This window comes from Polypterus senegalus, chromosome 1 (assembly GCF_016835505.1).
Source record: "Polypterus senegalus isolate Bchr_013 chromosome 1, ASM1683550v1, whole genome shotgun sequence".
NCBI classification, from domain to species: Eukaryota; Metazoa; Chordata; class Cladistia; order Polypteriformes; family Polypteridae; genus Polypterus; species Polypterus senegalus.
This window is the reverse complement of record NC_053154.1, coordinates 193,922,782-193,938,929: the sequence shown is the minus strand read 5'-3', so window position 1 is coordinate 193,938,929 and position 16,148 is coordinate 193,922,782. Positions and strand designations below refer to the sequence as shown.

The 16,148-nt window shown below is 40.8% G+C and overlaps 1 protein-coding gene and 1 long non-coding RNA gene across 3 annotated transcripts in view; one reads left to right on the top strand and one right to left on the bottom strand.

Annotated features, from left to right (window-relative positions):
• The window catches only part of ccdc50a (coiled-coil domain containing 50a), a 110,741-nt gene extending 105,363 nt beyond the window's left edge, over window positions 1–5,378 (top strand). For both annotated transcript variants that reach the window (XM_039765995.1, XM_039766003.1), the window contains one exon: window positions 501–5,378. In XM_039765995.1, the coding sequence (XP_039621929.1) occupies window positions 501–520 (20 nt within the window). In that variant the 3' untranslated portion in view covers window positions 521–5,378. The remainder of the gene's footprint in view (window positions 1–500) is intronic.
• LOC120537230 lies at window positions 3,487–7,239 on the bottom strand. The gene is made up of 2 exons (XR_005635286.1): window positions 7,174–7,239; window positions 3,487–3,683 (listed from the first exon to the last, which is right to left on the bottom strand). It is a non-coding gene; the product is annotated as an uncharacterized LOC120537230 (long non-coding RNA).
• Between the last annotated feature and the right edge of the window lie 8,909 nt (window positions 7,240–16,148).

Below are 16,148 nucleotides of genomic sequence, written 5' to 3'. Positions count from 1 at the left end.
TATTTGTTATGTATTATTTAGAGACTACTATTTGTAGTAAATATTAATTTGTGTAAGTGAAAAATTGCACAATTGCACATTTAAACCCACTTGTTTAAATGAAGAAGATGGGCTGTAACTCTATTTTATACCACCCCAAAACCCCCCCAAAAAAAGACTGGGCTGGTATTAACGTTGCACTGATATACTATAAAGCAAACTGAGATAAAATGAAAATATTTTCAGCAATCAGTGGTAGACACAGATTAAATTCCTCTGTTTTGTAACTAGTAAGGATTCCTATGAAACATTTTAGATGAGCTACCTTAACATTTTTATTTTGTTATGATGAGAATAGGTTGAGAGCTATGACATAGATATAATTACATTTTTACAACAATTAAATTTTATTTTCAAACACCTAATATTGTAGTATTTCACTTCAGAAGGTATTTCTGCATGCACAGTATGTGTTTAGAGTTCACTGTCATTCTTAATCATACGTTGCTTTTCTCTTCCAGGTTCCTATTACAGAGAGTGACCATTTGTTCCTTTTGCCTTCTTGCTACTTCCAATTTAAGGATGTTTTTCAGCTTAAAAAAACCTGATGTTTCTCTCAGGATCCACACTAGAATAAAAATGAAAAACACTTAGGATTGCAACATGCATTCCCAGCCCATTTTTGTCTGCATTTGGGAACTGCCATGAAAGAACAAAATTGAACCAACTGACCAAGTGCTGACAGCTGGTTATTCTGCCTAAAGTGGCAGGTCAACCTTCAGTTTCATCACAAAAGCTGAAAAGAAAGCCATCCTCTAACCAGTTACAAAAAGTTTCCAAGCTTTCCATGAAGAACTCGACAAAATTATATGTAGCTTTTTATATGTGTTTTTATTGTTTGAATTTTTAAATTTTTCTTTATTTTCGTTAATATATGATATCCAGGTAGTGAGTTCAGCCAAAAATGCTGGTCTTCCATTCTTTGCAGTTGCAAATTCTTGCACTTTTTCCTGTAGCTGCATTGTAATGAAAAAAAACTGGGCTGGCTTCCAGTTGTGCATGGAGTGGTCATTTTTTAGCAGTGCACGTGGCCAGAGAAGGTCAGCTGTGGCTAACTGGCTGGCTGATCCTTTGTGACTGGATCTTGCAGCATTCCATACCATTAGACCATTTGCTGGCCTTGAGGCAGCTTTTCTCACTTAATGGTTAACTTTAGTTAATTTTAAGCATTTTTGACAAACTTTGGACTTAGACACAGTTATGTTAACAGTTCTGACTGTCTTGAAGGAAGTATTAGCTAAGGCCATTAATGTGATGTCCTGATGTTTTAATGAGTCTGCCTGTCTGGCTTCATATCAATGTTTTGCTTTATTACTATTCCTATAATGAAATAAGGAAAATGTATTTTAGTTCTAGCAACAGTTTTACAAGTGTACTTATTGATGTTCCCATTTTATACTTGAAAAACCAGAATTCTGTAAGAGCATGTTATGAAACCCATGATATTCTGCTTGTCTTTGTATTATTTTGCTCTCTTTTGAATCTGTGTAACTCTGGCAGTCCTTTGACACACCTTAATGAGTACATCAACTCTGTCTCTCACAAGACTACTGTATCTGATATGTTAGATATGGTTAGAATATGTGCTTCAGGGTATTTGTATTCCTGCATGGCTTCATCCTTCTGAATTCATATTGCTTGCCCATTAAACTAAAGATCAGCCGTCAATATGCAAGTGGATAAGGACTGCCTGTCCCTCTCCTTCCACTTTACTAGCTTCTCGGTTAAATGAATGAGGGCATCTTTTCTTGAATGCTCTGTGGGCCAGGCTATGCATTTCAGTGGCCTCTGACTGACATTGTAGCTCAAACTTGGTTGCTTCTCACAGGCATAAGAGCTTTATGCCTGTGTACATATTGTGCCAGCAAACCAAGTTCCATACTCTTATTGTGCGTGAAACTGTACAGTAGCTTAGTGTTACTGAGTTACCACAAAACAGGTTAAGCTAAAAAGCAGTGACAGTAGGGTGTACATGGTGAAAACAATATGGGTTTAAGTAGCAGAAAATAATTTACTGTATAAAGTAGCACTGTCTTCAATGCTCACTGTGTCTCTATGTATTGAATTTACAGAACAAGCAGTGAAAGCACAAGTCTGAGCCATAGAATCGTGAGCAAAAGCTTGCTATTGTTTTTTTGTCTTTGCCTTTTGTTGTTAATCTTTTTAGGTTTTGACTGTAATGAGTTGTTTGTACTTCATTTTATTGAACTAAAGACCATGGGCACACCATTCTTTAAAATATGACTATTGAGATGGCTGCTTTCTGTAGTGTATATTTCTGCCATTATGATTCTTCTTGTATTTTTTTTATTTTAAACTTGCACTAGACTGTTGTCTCTTTACTTTTTAGCCTCTTTCCAAAGCTCTTTACAAAGCATTTTTAACATTGTTCTGTATAAAACCTAAATATTGTTTTTGAATTTATTTTTGGCAATAAACTATTAGACTCGCATTAGAAGAAATTTAACTATAAAAGAGACTATACTGAAATGTTATGCATAGTAAAACATTTTCATTGCCTTTTTGTCTCTTAAATAAATAGATTCAGCATATTCTTTAAGCTAAGCCCTCTCTTCAGTGCTGCTCTCCATGTACACTCTTATACAAGAGCAAGAAGTTTTACAATGCTTTCTTGTCCACCTAACAATTTATTTAAAGACAGGAAGCTTCTGTCAACTGTACAAAAATTTTCTACACTAATGTTACAGGATACTTGATCAATAAATAGAAAATAATTAAAAAAAAAAATCGCACACCTGTGCAGCAAGGCATTTATCCAATACCCTTAAAGGATGCTGGAGCAGCTACACATCCATTATCATGAGCAACTATTGAAACCCCAGACTGGCTTTATCTTATTTACAAAAAGTGCATGGAAAATGATTTAATTGGACTTTATTATGTTTTTTTTGTTTGTTTTTTTTTTTGCTTTTTGCATAGTCATTCTCCCCCAAAAAAAAAGATCTAATGCATTGACCATTTTGTTAATATTTCCATTTAGTCTTTTGATTGCTGGACTAAATACTGAGCCTAAACTGCACTCTGCTGTTGACCTTGCAACATATATTTTATAGAGATTATTTTCTACAATGTTATTGCTGCTTTTTTATTACAGTAATGGAACTAAATAATTATTTATCCTTATATAGTTGGACATAAATGTAGTAAATGTTAGCAGATACTGGAGATCTAGATAACAAATATAAAATGTGTACCTTCTCAATTTACAGCAGTCAATCAGAAGGTTTGTTGAGTCAGTGAATGAAATGCAGAAATATCCCAGGTTTTCTTTATTTACAGTTAAAAGAGATAATTTCAACTGAAGTCTTTCCGAGTTAGTTCAGTAAAGAAATAGGAGTATTTTTTTTTTATTTTAACACCCATTATTTAGCTTTTCAAATAGTTTTGCTATTGATGTTGTCAAAGAAGAGACAAGTGAGCCACAAAAAGAGTTGGGAGAGCCACCCGTATATTGTTTCCTGGCTGCAGTGTTGAGTACAGTTGAGTACAGAATTGAGTCCAGAACAGAACTGTCTTGATGAGGCAAAGATGGCAGTTTTAAAAGAGGACAGGAAGTGGTGTCATCAGGGCCGGAACAGGAAGTGTGACGTCCTCAGATCCACGTAGAATTTCCCAGAATCGGTCTGCAGTGGAAAGACAGAAAGCGTCAGTATACTCTGCCACCCCCTGGTTTGGTGTGGAATTCCCCTCATTCAGGCCCTTTAACTGCCTCCCTTGCACACATGTGACAATGTTTAATTCCAGTGTTCATTTGGGATTAGCATTAACCTTTAAACCAGTATCTTGACTTCTTGTGATTTCTGGAAGCAAGATTGATGTGTAATGTTATTCCATGTAATGATTCAGTTTTATTTTACATAGCACCTTTCAAAAATCTTTGTCTTGTAAAGCAAGTAAGCTAGGTAACAAGGTGAATTACAAATTTATTTTATTATGATAAGGCTCATTACAAAGCAGTGTACTAAGACTACAGATACGTATCTTGTTATCACATTAGTAAATAAAATAGTAAACAAGAGTTGCATATGAGCCAAAAGGCCATTAGAATTGATTAACAGCCTATTTGGACCCGTGTCAAACATTACACACACGATCTCATTTTTAACCTGCCGTCATCTGGTGACACGCCAGGAGACTGACGGCCACACACTAGTGATTTTGCTTATTTTCTTGTCCCCTCGTCTTGTGTGCCTTGAGCAGGAACTGTTTCTTCCAGGTTTTGGCTGGCCTGACTAGTTATTAGATATCTTCCTACTTTTCAGCAGCTCATTTTTGCCATGTTTACCCTTCATGAAAAAAGTATGATAAACATTTTCTACAAAATGTATATTTTAAGTTAAGTCATTGAGGTATTTCAGACGCCTGCATTTTTTTTTTTGTTATAACATTCAATTTTCACAGAGTACTGTATGGTTTAATTACTTACAAAATATATAAAGATATACTTTTTGAGGTGCATCTGGTCATCCTGAATAGAAAATAAAGATAACCACCAATTATGTCAGTCATGTTCCGCTTTAGGGTGGAACTAGAGAGGTGTTTCATGAAGCGTTAGTGTAGAAATCCTGAACAGCAAAATTTTGAATTTGTGCATACATCGTCTGCCACCTAATTGTTATGTAGCAGTAAATATAAAAGGTTTTTCTGGGAATGCAACTAATATATTTAAAAACTATGTGCTGTCTGCCTTATTCAAAGCAGCACAATCTGCTATGCAAGCAATTAAGGGACGGTTCTGTTACGTTGTTCAGTTTGTTTGTTTTTTTTTTGTTTCCAAGGCTTGGTGTAGCTTTCTTTTGACCAAAGTCTTTCTATGGGTGAGCTAATATTCAGGACTGGAGCCCATAAGTTATTTCTTTCTTTCTTTCTTTCTTTCTTTCTTTTACCTGTGGTGTATGAGAGTATGGAGCCATTGCTGTGAAAATGCCATTGATGCTCTCTACCAAGTTTGTATTCACTTAGTTTGAGATGGGACCAAGGAACACGGCTAGGTGCTCTGAGCTTCTCTTCAGGTCCTGATCTTGTATCCAGCATTCACTTGCAGTGCAGAAGGCAGAAAACTTGTGATCAGAGATTCTTCCTCCACTGTCCTACTGTGCTAACCCTTTAATGAGCAAATTTTGCCATTTATAACATAAAGCTTTCAAACTACAGTATGTAACAGGAAAGTGGCAAAAGATCTATGTGCAGGGAGATAATTGGTTTATTTTTTTATATTTTATTTCATAATGTAAAAGTGTTTGTGAAAACAGAAGTACATGGTGAACTCTTGTTTTGTTTACTTAGCAACAAAAATAAATTATGCTGCTTTCAAAAAAGTCTGGATTTAAAGTTATTAGCATGTTTTAAGGATGGATGACTAAAGGCACACGTGTGTGTGTGTGTGTGTGTGTGTGTGTGTGTGTGTGTGTGTGTGTGTGTGTGTGTGTGTATGTGTTCACTAAGGCACCCGTAGTCTGTTACCTCATTTAACGGTGTAATGGTTCAGTTGTTGCACTGCTTTATGGGTGGTGAGCATGGCCAACTGCCCAAAAGCAACAGGATGCAAGAGTGTTAAGGGGAACATTTCTATTCCATTTTATATGCACTTCCAGTTAACCTGGTATGTAAAAAATAAGAGAACCTTTCAGATTTATAGGGAGCACACAGATATTTTGTATATAAAAAGTCCACTTTACTAGGTACTGAATGCTCCAGTGTTTTCTTTATCTTTTTTATACAGGTTGTTTATTCACTCAGACTTGGGCAATTGTGAGCGAGTATGCCTTGCAGTGGACTGGCTCTGCCTCGAGCCCAGTGAAGCTGAGATGGCACTACCCATCCCTGCCATGAGTTTCTTACTGTTAATTGATTGCGTAACACCTTTCATTTTTGTCTGTCTGTAATTTTATTTGTTAAGAATAAGGCAAAAAGGGCTTAAAATTCTTTACCAGCAACCAGTTAAACACAGAGGGACAAATACCAGGCAGCATAACTTAACGCACCTTTTAATCATAAAGTGGCGCTTTTAAATTTTGAACAGGGAAAAAATGTGTGAGAGGTTCTAATCTATTCTTATTCACTGAATATACATTTTCTAAGGATATTAAAAGCAGTGCAAAAAGTGCGGATGCAACCAGGCATGCCCAGCAGCTTTGGTTGGCAGGCAGGAGCGCACCCTGACCAGAGCAGCAGTCCACAGTAAAATGCACTCGCATTTGGCTGGGATGCCAGTTAACACATACATTTCAGCAAATTTGGAGAAACAACTAGAGAATCCTAAGGAAAATCCTTCTAAAAACAGAATGTACATGCCAGGTGTAGACAAACCCTAGGTGTGCTCACAGGTTCAAGTTAAGGAAGGCCAGACCTGTGAGGCAGTAGCAATAACCACCGGCTGTGTAATCGTGAAATCAGCATTTGAAGACATAAAGTTGAAAAACATTCCAGAGGTACCCCAATACAAACACAACTTGTGATACTTTGGAAGACAAGCTTGAAAGGCTTGTCTTTAGAAAGCCCTTTACGTTTGTGGAATGGCTGAAGTGACATCCAGGGACAGCATTGCTTTGAGTGGATCTGAAGAGTCTGCAGTTCTAAAAGCTCCTCATTTAGTGTCTTTGTGCTTAGATGTGTAAACAACCTTAAAGCTGTTGCAGTTTTCCCATTCCTTTCAAAATGACATTTATTGTAGTATTTGGTGTTTCATGTGCTGGCATTGAAGAAAAGAGCAAGAAGAAGAACCTGAATTATGGCAAGATCTGCTGCTGCAGGTATAAAACTACCTGTGGCCCTTCAGGAGCCGAGTTTGTCTCTGATCCTGCAGTTTCTGATTATTCCCATTTGTGCATTCACATATTTTTGCAAATTGTTTGATCCAAAGACAAATGTCTAATGGTTACATTTGTGTGACTAAGCTGCGCCAGCTACGCAAGGGGTTGTGTAAGAAAGGAAAAGGAAAGGAAAAAACCACACTAGGAATTCCTGTGCTGCTTCAGTCAGTGATTTATTTAAATGGAGGAGACAGGAGCAGAAATGAATGTTTGTTGGCTGTTCAAACATGGAAGCTTTGTCAGTCAAACATCTGAATCCCTGCTGTTGACTGGCAGCTCCTTTGCTTTCTCCCTGCCTTACCTGGTGTCACCCCCATGAGGACTTCTGTCACTCTTGTGCTTTATTGTTCCTTCAGCTCTTCCAAGAAAGGCAGCCATTCACTCTACCAGAAACAATGACTGAAATTGTATCACAGAGAGTTTCATCTCAGACACTGTTTCAAGTAGGGTGCCTGGCCTGATATAGGACTTCACCTTCACGTGTGAGGCACGTGACTGCAAAAGAAAAAAGAAAAATCAAACCTGACCTGTGCCCATTGAATGGCAGCACCCTGGCACAACACAGTATCGGTTGGGTTCACAGACTTTAATCACTGAAGACCGCAGCCTGAGGAGATGAGACAGATTGAGGGCACAGTGGGAGTCCCTGCAATTCAATCTGGGAAAACATGAGGAGCTTCACCTTCACCAGCTGAACCCAAGAGCCCCCTTTGCAGAGATGCACCTACTTTCAAGTGTGAATGAGGAATACAAAGACTGAGAAGCCTACAAAAATGCAGTGTTGTGTTTTTTTTTTTTTTGTAACTATTTAGTTCCTTAGATTCCACACAAGCCAACACCCTCCCTCCTTACAAAAGCTGAGGCTGTCATTGTAAAGTTGTCAAGCGCCCTTCTGCTCCCTCCTGGCCCCCGCGGTTTCCTCATTCCTGTCTTCACCAGTTCTGGACGCACTGCAGTTACACGAGACACAGGAGCCAGTGCACTACTGAACAGGACGCTGGTGCCACTCGTGTTTATCCATTTCTAGGATAAAGAATTATTTCTATTTTGGATTGCGTTTATATGTCCAGTTACAGGTTGGGTTTTGCTGATTCATTTAATTAATTTGTCATTTTTGGTTGTCTTCAGTTTGTAAGTGTAATGGTCTGTCCATTTTTTTTTTTTTTCCTCCTTTCTGGTTCACGGACATTTGATGCCTTTGCTATTGGTAAGTCAGAAGTTTACTGTGGGTGGCAAGACCATCCTTCATATGGCATGACATTACGGTGCCAAGCATGTGTAGAAATGACGAAACTCTGGGAGGTACGCAGGTGGCACCACAACAGAGAGTTGAGTGACAGGTTTGTATGCACATTTCTCTCTTTGCCGTTTCACTGCTCTCTATTTGCTGCAAGGTAGCAGTGCACCACTGTGCCCCAGATCTCTTTGTAATGCATCTGGTTACTTTTATTTTATTCAAATGGAGAGCAGTGAAACGGCAAAGAGATAAATGTGCATACAAACCTAGAAAGCCTGCTGCCCCTCAACACTGGGCAGTGACTGCGACTGCGACTGCTTGTATAAAGTGAAGGAGACTTCTGGAAAAGCATCCCCCGGCCCATCAGAAAAATGCAAGGTGCAAACGTTTATGAATACGTCACTTTTTATTTTTGATATGCTCACTTATATTTAGGAGTTTCATTTCTTCATCCTGTAAATATTCAGCATTCTTTTTTTCTTTATGCTTTGTCTACTTTTAAATGCTTACTATGCTTTTAGTCTCTAAACTACGCTGGTGTGACAAATTCAAATCAAAAGTGGTGCTCAAAGACTCCGCTTAACAGCACAAGAGCGTCTCCACTGTACTGTGTGACCAGGACAATCTGCTAAACTGATGTTTTGGGAGGACGATTTGCAAAATGCATTGTGATGGGTCATCCATTTTCTGGGCCACTATCTCCATTACAGGGTTGTTTGAAGCTAGAGTTGAGTCCAGCAGCATTTCTGTGCAAGGCAGGCACCATCCTTGGCCGCAAGGCCCACCAATCATCCCTATACATACTCATTTGCAAATGGCCGTAATCTCAGGGTCAAGTGGAGTCGGCATCTATACTGACATTATCAGGTGCCAGGCAGCAACCAACCCTGGACAGGATGCCAGTCCATTACAGGGCACTTCACACTCACACATAGAGTACTGAGCCACTTTAGATGTGCCAGGTAGCTTAACATGAATGTTTTCTTTTTTCCTCCTCTGGAATGAAGTTATATCTATCTATCGTATCATTAGCTCACCTCTACCTGTCTATAATTAATTCACTAATTACATTTATATAGCGCTTTTGTCGCTAATCAGAGTGCTTCAGTAAATAGGGAGCCACTACAACCACCACTGCTGTGTAGCATCCACCTGGGTAATACTACTTTTGCACCATTACGCTCATTGCACATTACCTGTAAGGTGGTGAAGCTGAGAGAGGTAGCCAATTAGAGACGGGATGATTAGGGGGCAGAATGACTAGGACTGTGGTGGAAATGTTGTCTGGACATAGGGATACACCGTACTGTTTAAGATGGGTTCTTTTATGACCACAGAGAGGCAGGACTTCAGTTATACATCTCACCTGAAGAATGGCGCCATTTTTACAGAAATGTGTCCCAATCACTGCACTGGGATCCACTTTCAGACCTCCGCGTAAGCGCCACCTGCTCACCTCACCAACACTTCTTCCAGCAACAAAGCAAGCTTTTCCTAGATGGTCTCCCGTCCAAATACTGGCCAGAACCGAACATGCTGAGCTTCAACTCTTCTGAAGTGCATGTGGTATGGCTGCTGACTTTATCTATCTATCTATCTATTCTTCCTTCCTTGGAGAAAACCCAAATGGGTACAGAAAGAACATGCAGAAGGCTGCCAGTGACCAGGGCAGTGTTTGAACCCAGGACTTTGGCTCGCTCCCCTTGCCCGCCATTTCACTTTTTCATTCAGATTAGTTTTTTGCAGTGCATTTCAATATAAAAGCCTAATTTGCTGTATGTGTTATACTTGTAATACAGTTAAACCTGAGCACAAAATAACATGAAATTATATCTGGTGCATATATGTGTGTGTGTGTGTGTATGTATATACTTATGTATATATGTGTGTATGTATGTGTGTGTATATATATATATATATATATATATATATATATATACACAGAGAACAGAGAAATAGGGCAAGTACTGTATATAAATATGTTGTCTTGTTCTATACATATTATGTTCCGACATAGTATAATTGACAATTTAAGTAAGATGGGCTAGCAACTATCCATCCATCCATCTTTCTAACCTCCATTTATCCAGGGCAGGGCTGCAGGCAAGCTGGCAAACATGAAGTGCTAGGCAGGAACAACCTCTGGAGTTACAGGGCCACTTTAGCACTGTAAATCCACCTGATCCACACATCTTGGAAATAAACCTGGAGCACAAGGAGAACATGCAAATGCCATGCAGAGATAACTTAAATAATAATACCAGTCTATAAGAAGGCAGTTCAAAGTGTTGAGGTGTTCGTTTATGAAATATAATGGAAGGGCGTTGCGTTGTAAAGCCATTGCGAAATCTGACAGCGCGCCTGCCTGTCCCACGTATCTGCAGACCTCTGCGAGATGAAATCTTTACTAAAATGTTTTAAGGCGTCACCCATTAGGCAGCTTATACATGAGTTCAGTCTGAAGAAATGGTTTTGTCATTGGGCTCCGCTTGTCGATGTTCATCCTTCTCGTATTAAACAAACCATTAGTTTGAAAACTGAACTGCCTCATCTGTTCTATCCAGACGTGTGCCAGTTACTCCGTTTCTGCCCACATTTTCTTGAGCCTTTTTCCCGATGCTGGTCTTTGCCCAATGCCCAGTCGTCGGTCACTCGGGCAGTGTGGCTCATTTCCATAAACTCTCGAGTCGCTCTAGTATCAAGAATACAGTACACTTGTGTGGCTCACGCGTGCCATTTCAGTCGGTCGTGGCGAGCTCTCTAAAGGGACTGCGCTCTCCGATGCTCGTCTCGGCCCCTCTACTATTTTAACTTGCATGTGTTTACCGATTAAACTTTTTGCGCTTCATTTTGCTTTCGATTGGCTTGAGGAAATGGCAGCTCTTCTTCTTTTCTTACTTGGCGATCTCTGCACCTGTCAGGTCAAGAGCGCCGTAGTAAATTCCGTGAGACATGCAGCTTCCCGCAGCGTCTCGCCGACTATTTCCGTACAATGTGGGCTGCCAATCTGCTTCTTTAACCCAAACTGATCGTTTTTTTTTTTTAATAATAGATATCTGCAGGTCTCCCGTAACCCGCCACCTTTCCTTGGATTTTGACTCCGATTTCTTTGCCCAGTGGCGTGCAAACAGTTTGCGCTCATTTACAGACGTGCATCGCATTTCTAACTGCCTACCTTTTGAAGAAACTTAGCACTAAAAGTTAACTAGTTCCTATAACACCTGCAGTATTTATCGTTTCAACCATCTTAAATGGCATTTCAGTTTTTTTTTTTAAATGTGTGACGGACATTGCCACCTCCCCACTTAGCTCCAAGACCCCGGGGACGACTGCGCCATCAAGAACAGCCAAGCAATCGAACCCGAAGGTCTCCCACATTTGGCGTACCCGCTATCGGCTACCTGACTGTCACCACTCGGTCCACCACTGCGCCCTCGAGACAGGTCGTCCTCGCTTTGGTAAAATGGAGATCTTGCACGTGCATGCAGACATTACGTTCCTGTGCCCCTGCGCGACATGACGACCTCGCCTAACTTGGTGACTCGTTGTCATTTCTGCCCGTCGCTTTATTATATAGCGCCCGCCACGACGCGTGTGGAAAAACACTCTGGGATCGAAAAGCAAAGTGCGCAGCCCCTCTTAAAATTAAGTAAAATCGAGGCAGCCCACCCGCTCGGAGACCCCTCAATTATCGCTCACCTTTGGCGCTTGTTTCCCTTGTCCTTCGGGCCGCTTGCCCTCCGACAACTCGCTGCTCTTCGCCAACATTAATTTCATTTTCATTTTTTTTTTTGCTTCTGTTTGCTGACGATGAACCAAAAAGCAAATCTTCAAGAAAAACCGGTTTGAGGAGTGGAGTGTCATAGGCACTGCCTTCATCGGAACGTTAAAGGCGAGAAGTCGACAGGGCCTGCGCTTTGGGGGGAGCACCACAGTCCTGAGGTCCCGCAGTCACTGGGGCAGGTTGTCCCTGTGCACCTGTGTGCTTTTGTTGTCTCCAGGTACTCAGCTTGTGTGTATGTTACATTGATTAGAAAGTCGCCCACATGAATGTGCCCTGTGATTAAATGGTAGGTTCTAGGCTTGGCACCAGTTCTCCTACCACCCATGAACAGAAAATGTTGGGCTCAGAAAATAATGCAATTCCACCGTTCCCCCGGAACATGTCAATCTCACTGAGACCTAAGTGTGGAGGCTTTTCCACTCATTTCTTTTTAGCACAAGCACTGAGACATTTTGTGGCTGATCGTCCCCTCGGTGTGAAGTGGACAGGTTATGCCAGATATTTCTCCTCCATTACATCAGGCACAACATTCAGTCCATTGTGGTGGTGCTCTAACCGGTAGTCCTGTTATTTCTGTTTCGGAATCCCTCCCACCTCGTGCACTGCCGAGCTTTGTCTTAAGTTTAGCCCGAATAAATACATCTGTATTTAAGGGAACTGTAAATGAGAAACGTCTGCTGTGACAACGTCCCAGGTGTATTTTAGCCGGCCCAAAACAAACCTTTTACATAGCGCATGTCGGACCTGAACGCAATCCCAAGGCTCTTCATGGAGCTATAAGACGTGCAGGGGATTACACAGACCCCCGTCACTTTCTCCATACTTTACTGTGTTGTAGATTTCATTTTAAATGGACAAATTTGCAAGTTTATTGAAAATCAAAAAGTGAAATCTGTCATTTATTTAGGTATTCCGTCCCTTAAGTCAGTACATTGCAGAAGCTGTTTTGGCTGCATTTACAGTTTTGAGTCACTGTTGTAAGTCTCTACAAGCTTTGCACACCTGCATGTGGGCAGTTTCTCCCAATCTTCCTGACGGACCTTCTCAAGCTCCAATGGATTGGGTGGAAGGGTGTGAGGGGGCAGGAGATCTGTAATATCTTCAGGTCTCATCCACAGGTGATGTATGTGGTTCAAGTCTGGTTTCCCAAACCACTCCAGTGTTGTCTTGGCTGTATGCTTTGGGTCATTGTCATGCTGAAAGTTAGACTGTCAAACCCCAGTCTGATGTCACATGCACTCTTTAGGGACCTCTGATTATTTGGCTGTGTTCATCCTTCTCTCAATTCCAACTAGTCTCAGTGTCCCTGCTGCTGAGTTTTGCCCAGACATACCTCCATGCTTCACCATTAGAAGGGTGTTAGGCAGGTGATGAGCAGTGTCTGGTCTTCAGCAGATATAAGGCTTGGAGGTTCTGCCCAAAACGTTAAGTTTTGTCTCATGAGACGCAGTGTTTTTTTCCTAAAGCTCCCATAGACTTTTTGACAAACTCCAAGTGGGAGTTAGCTACTCTACTGCAAACATCTGATTCATGGAGTACTGTTGACATGGTCACCCTTCTGACAGGTCATCCCATCTCAGCAAAGGACTTCTGAAGCTGTGTTAGAGTGACCATTAGGTTCTTGGTCATCTCCCTGACCACGACTCTTCTTACCCAGTTACTCAGATCGACCAGAAGGCTGGGGAAGGATCTATTGTGAAACTTAAGCCATTAATCCTTGAGGAGACTTTAATCCACATTACTTAAAAAAATAGGATGTCTAATGTATGAGAAGGGGTTTGTTAAACTAATACAGTGTAACTGAATACACAATAGTTAACATAAAAATCAAAAGGTTATTAAAGTATCGTGAAGGCTGGCCGTAAATAAAAAAAAAAAAGCTCAAATTAAGGATGTTTCATTCTAAATATATTTAATACTAGCCAACCCCCCGTGGCTTTGCCCATGTATTAGTGAAACAGGACAGTAAGGAGGGCCCTGCCCGGCACCCACTCCTGACGTCACGCTTCCCCCTCCCCTTGGCCTGCAGCCTCTGTCTTGGATTAGCACGAATATGCCGCTCCTGCAAGCAAATATTGATTCTTAGCGCGATGAGAGAAGTCGCAAAATCAACCGGAATGTTCAACCAAATTCTAGAAAAAAGCCTGATCTAAATCCGTTAAGTAGTTCTCTCATTTGCTAGTTAAGCGGATGTACGATACGCCCCAAGGCTCGCGGATGAGTGAGGAGGGCCCTGCCTCACTGCGTGTCTCTTGGATTTGCGCAAGTGAATTATAATACTAAGCGTGATGAGAGAGGTCACAAAATTAACTGGAATGTTCAACCAAATTCTAAAAAAAAAGCCCGATCTAATTCCGTTAAGTAGTTCTCTCGTGAAAAGCAGACAGACATAGAGACAGACAGACAGACGTTGGATTTAATATATATGTTACGGCCAAAATATGAAGTTCGGCCAGTTCCCAAATTGGCCAGACGTTTCGCATTTTGGCCGAGAGGTGTAGCCAAAGTCCAAATCACTTGAAATGACCAGCGTATATGCTACTTTGACCAGCCATTTCACGAAGTGCCGAGAATTCCCTGCCCAAAATCCGATGTGCTGATGTAAGACTATCCACTCAAGGTGCGAAGGTGCAGATCTGATGCAGATTCAGAAGTGAGTTTTCCATTCTGCACGAGAAACTGCTCAAGGCAGGTCTTGTTCAGAAAGCAGACGCCACTTTAGACGGCCTTCCCCTCGCCCAAACACTAACCTTAAGTTCAATAAAACACTAACCTTAAGGTCAATAAAACACTAACCTTAAGGTCAATAAAATAGGTCCCTGATGTTAAGTCACTATTTTAGGGCTAAAATGATAACAGAAACGCGAAACCTACTTATATGCCTAATCTTAATTATTGTGAAACAACCAAGTGGCGTCCGCTTTCTGAACAAGAGCCGCCAAGGCTACACTCAATGCAATTGCACTACTAAGTGCACAACAAATTGCTGCTCATACCTTTTTTCTTCTGACTTTGGCCAATCACCCAGTACCATTTTGAAACTGGCTGGCCAAATTCCGAAATGAAAGAAAAGATCAGACATTGGCCGGTCAATTTACAGCGACATTGACCATTTCCAGATTTGGCCAGACACTTCCCGTTTTGGCCGATTTTGGGTTCTAGATAGTAGATAGTTACAAATATTTAAAACATTATTAACATTTATAATAGAAATTGCATTTTTGATTAAAATAATTTATCTTGGACTAGCCACCCTCAAGAAAATGAAAGCAGATTTCTTTGCTTGCAGTCATTGTGCTTAAATTAAAAAATTGGCATAGTGGAACAACCCAATTGAAGAACGTAACAGTAGTTACCCAAACCTCGCTGCTGATTGTGAAGGGGACCCCATTATGTAGGTCCACCACTGCAGATGGCCAACTCTAAAAAGAGTCCTGGTGGTTAAAAACTTCTTCCATCTCACGATTATTTAGACCGCTGTTCTCCTGGGAACGCTCGCCACTTTCAAAATGGTTTTATAGCCTTACCTTGATCTTTGCTTCGCCACAATTTGACCTGACAATTCCTTGGACTTCATGAATTCCTTTTTGCTCTGACATGCAGCATGAACTGTGGGACCTCATTAGGATACACAGGTGTGTGCCTTTCTGAATTCAGTTTTCTCCAAGTGGTGTCCAATCACGTTCTAGAAACATCTCGAGGATAATTAAAGCAAACAGGATGCACCTGAGCACAATTCAGAGTGGCACAACAAAGAACCTGAACACTTGTATGAATGAGAGGTTTCAGCTTTTGATTTTTAATACATTTGCTCACCTTTCTGAAGACACATTTTCTCTTTTTCATTATGGGTTATGGAGTGTAGACTCATGATCAAAATTGACATATGTTTCCATTTAAAATGAAATTGACAACACAATAAAGTGGGCAGAAAGTGAAGGGGTCTGAACACATCCAGAATCTGCTGTGTATTTTCTTCTTGTAGAACACAGACAGGTAGCAGGACTCCGTTACGTTCACACAGGCAGCACTTAAACTGACACCCTTGAGGTTTGCAGTTGGCCGCCAACCGAAGCTGACCTGCTTAGCTCCAGTCAGGGCCTATCCTAGCATGACTGTGCAAGAGACTGGAAAGCAACCCAGGATGGGACACTTGACAATATCAGCCAAATCAGTAAATGCCTCAATGTGTTGAATTTTACGTGAATTGGTTAGCATACATGAAACCTCTAGTCCAAAGGCAGAGACATGGCTT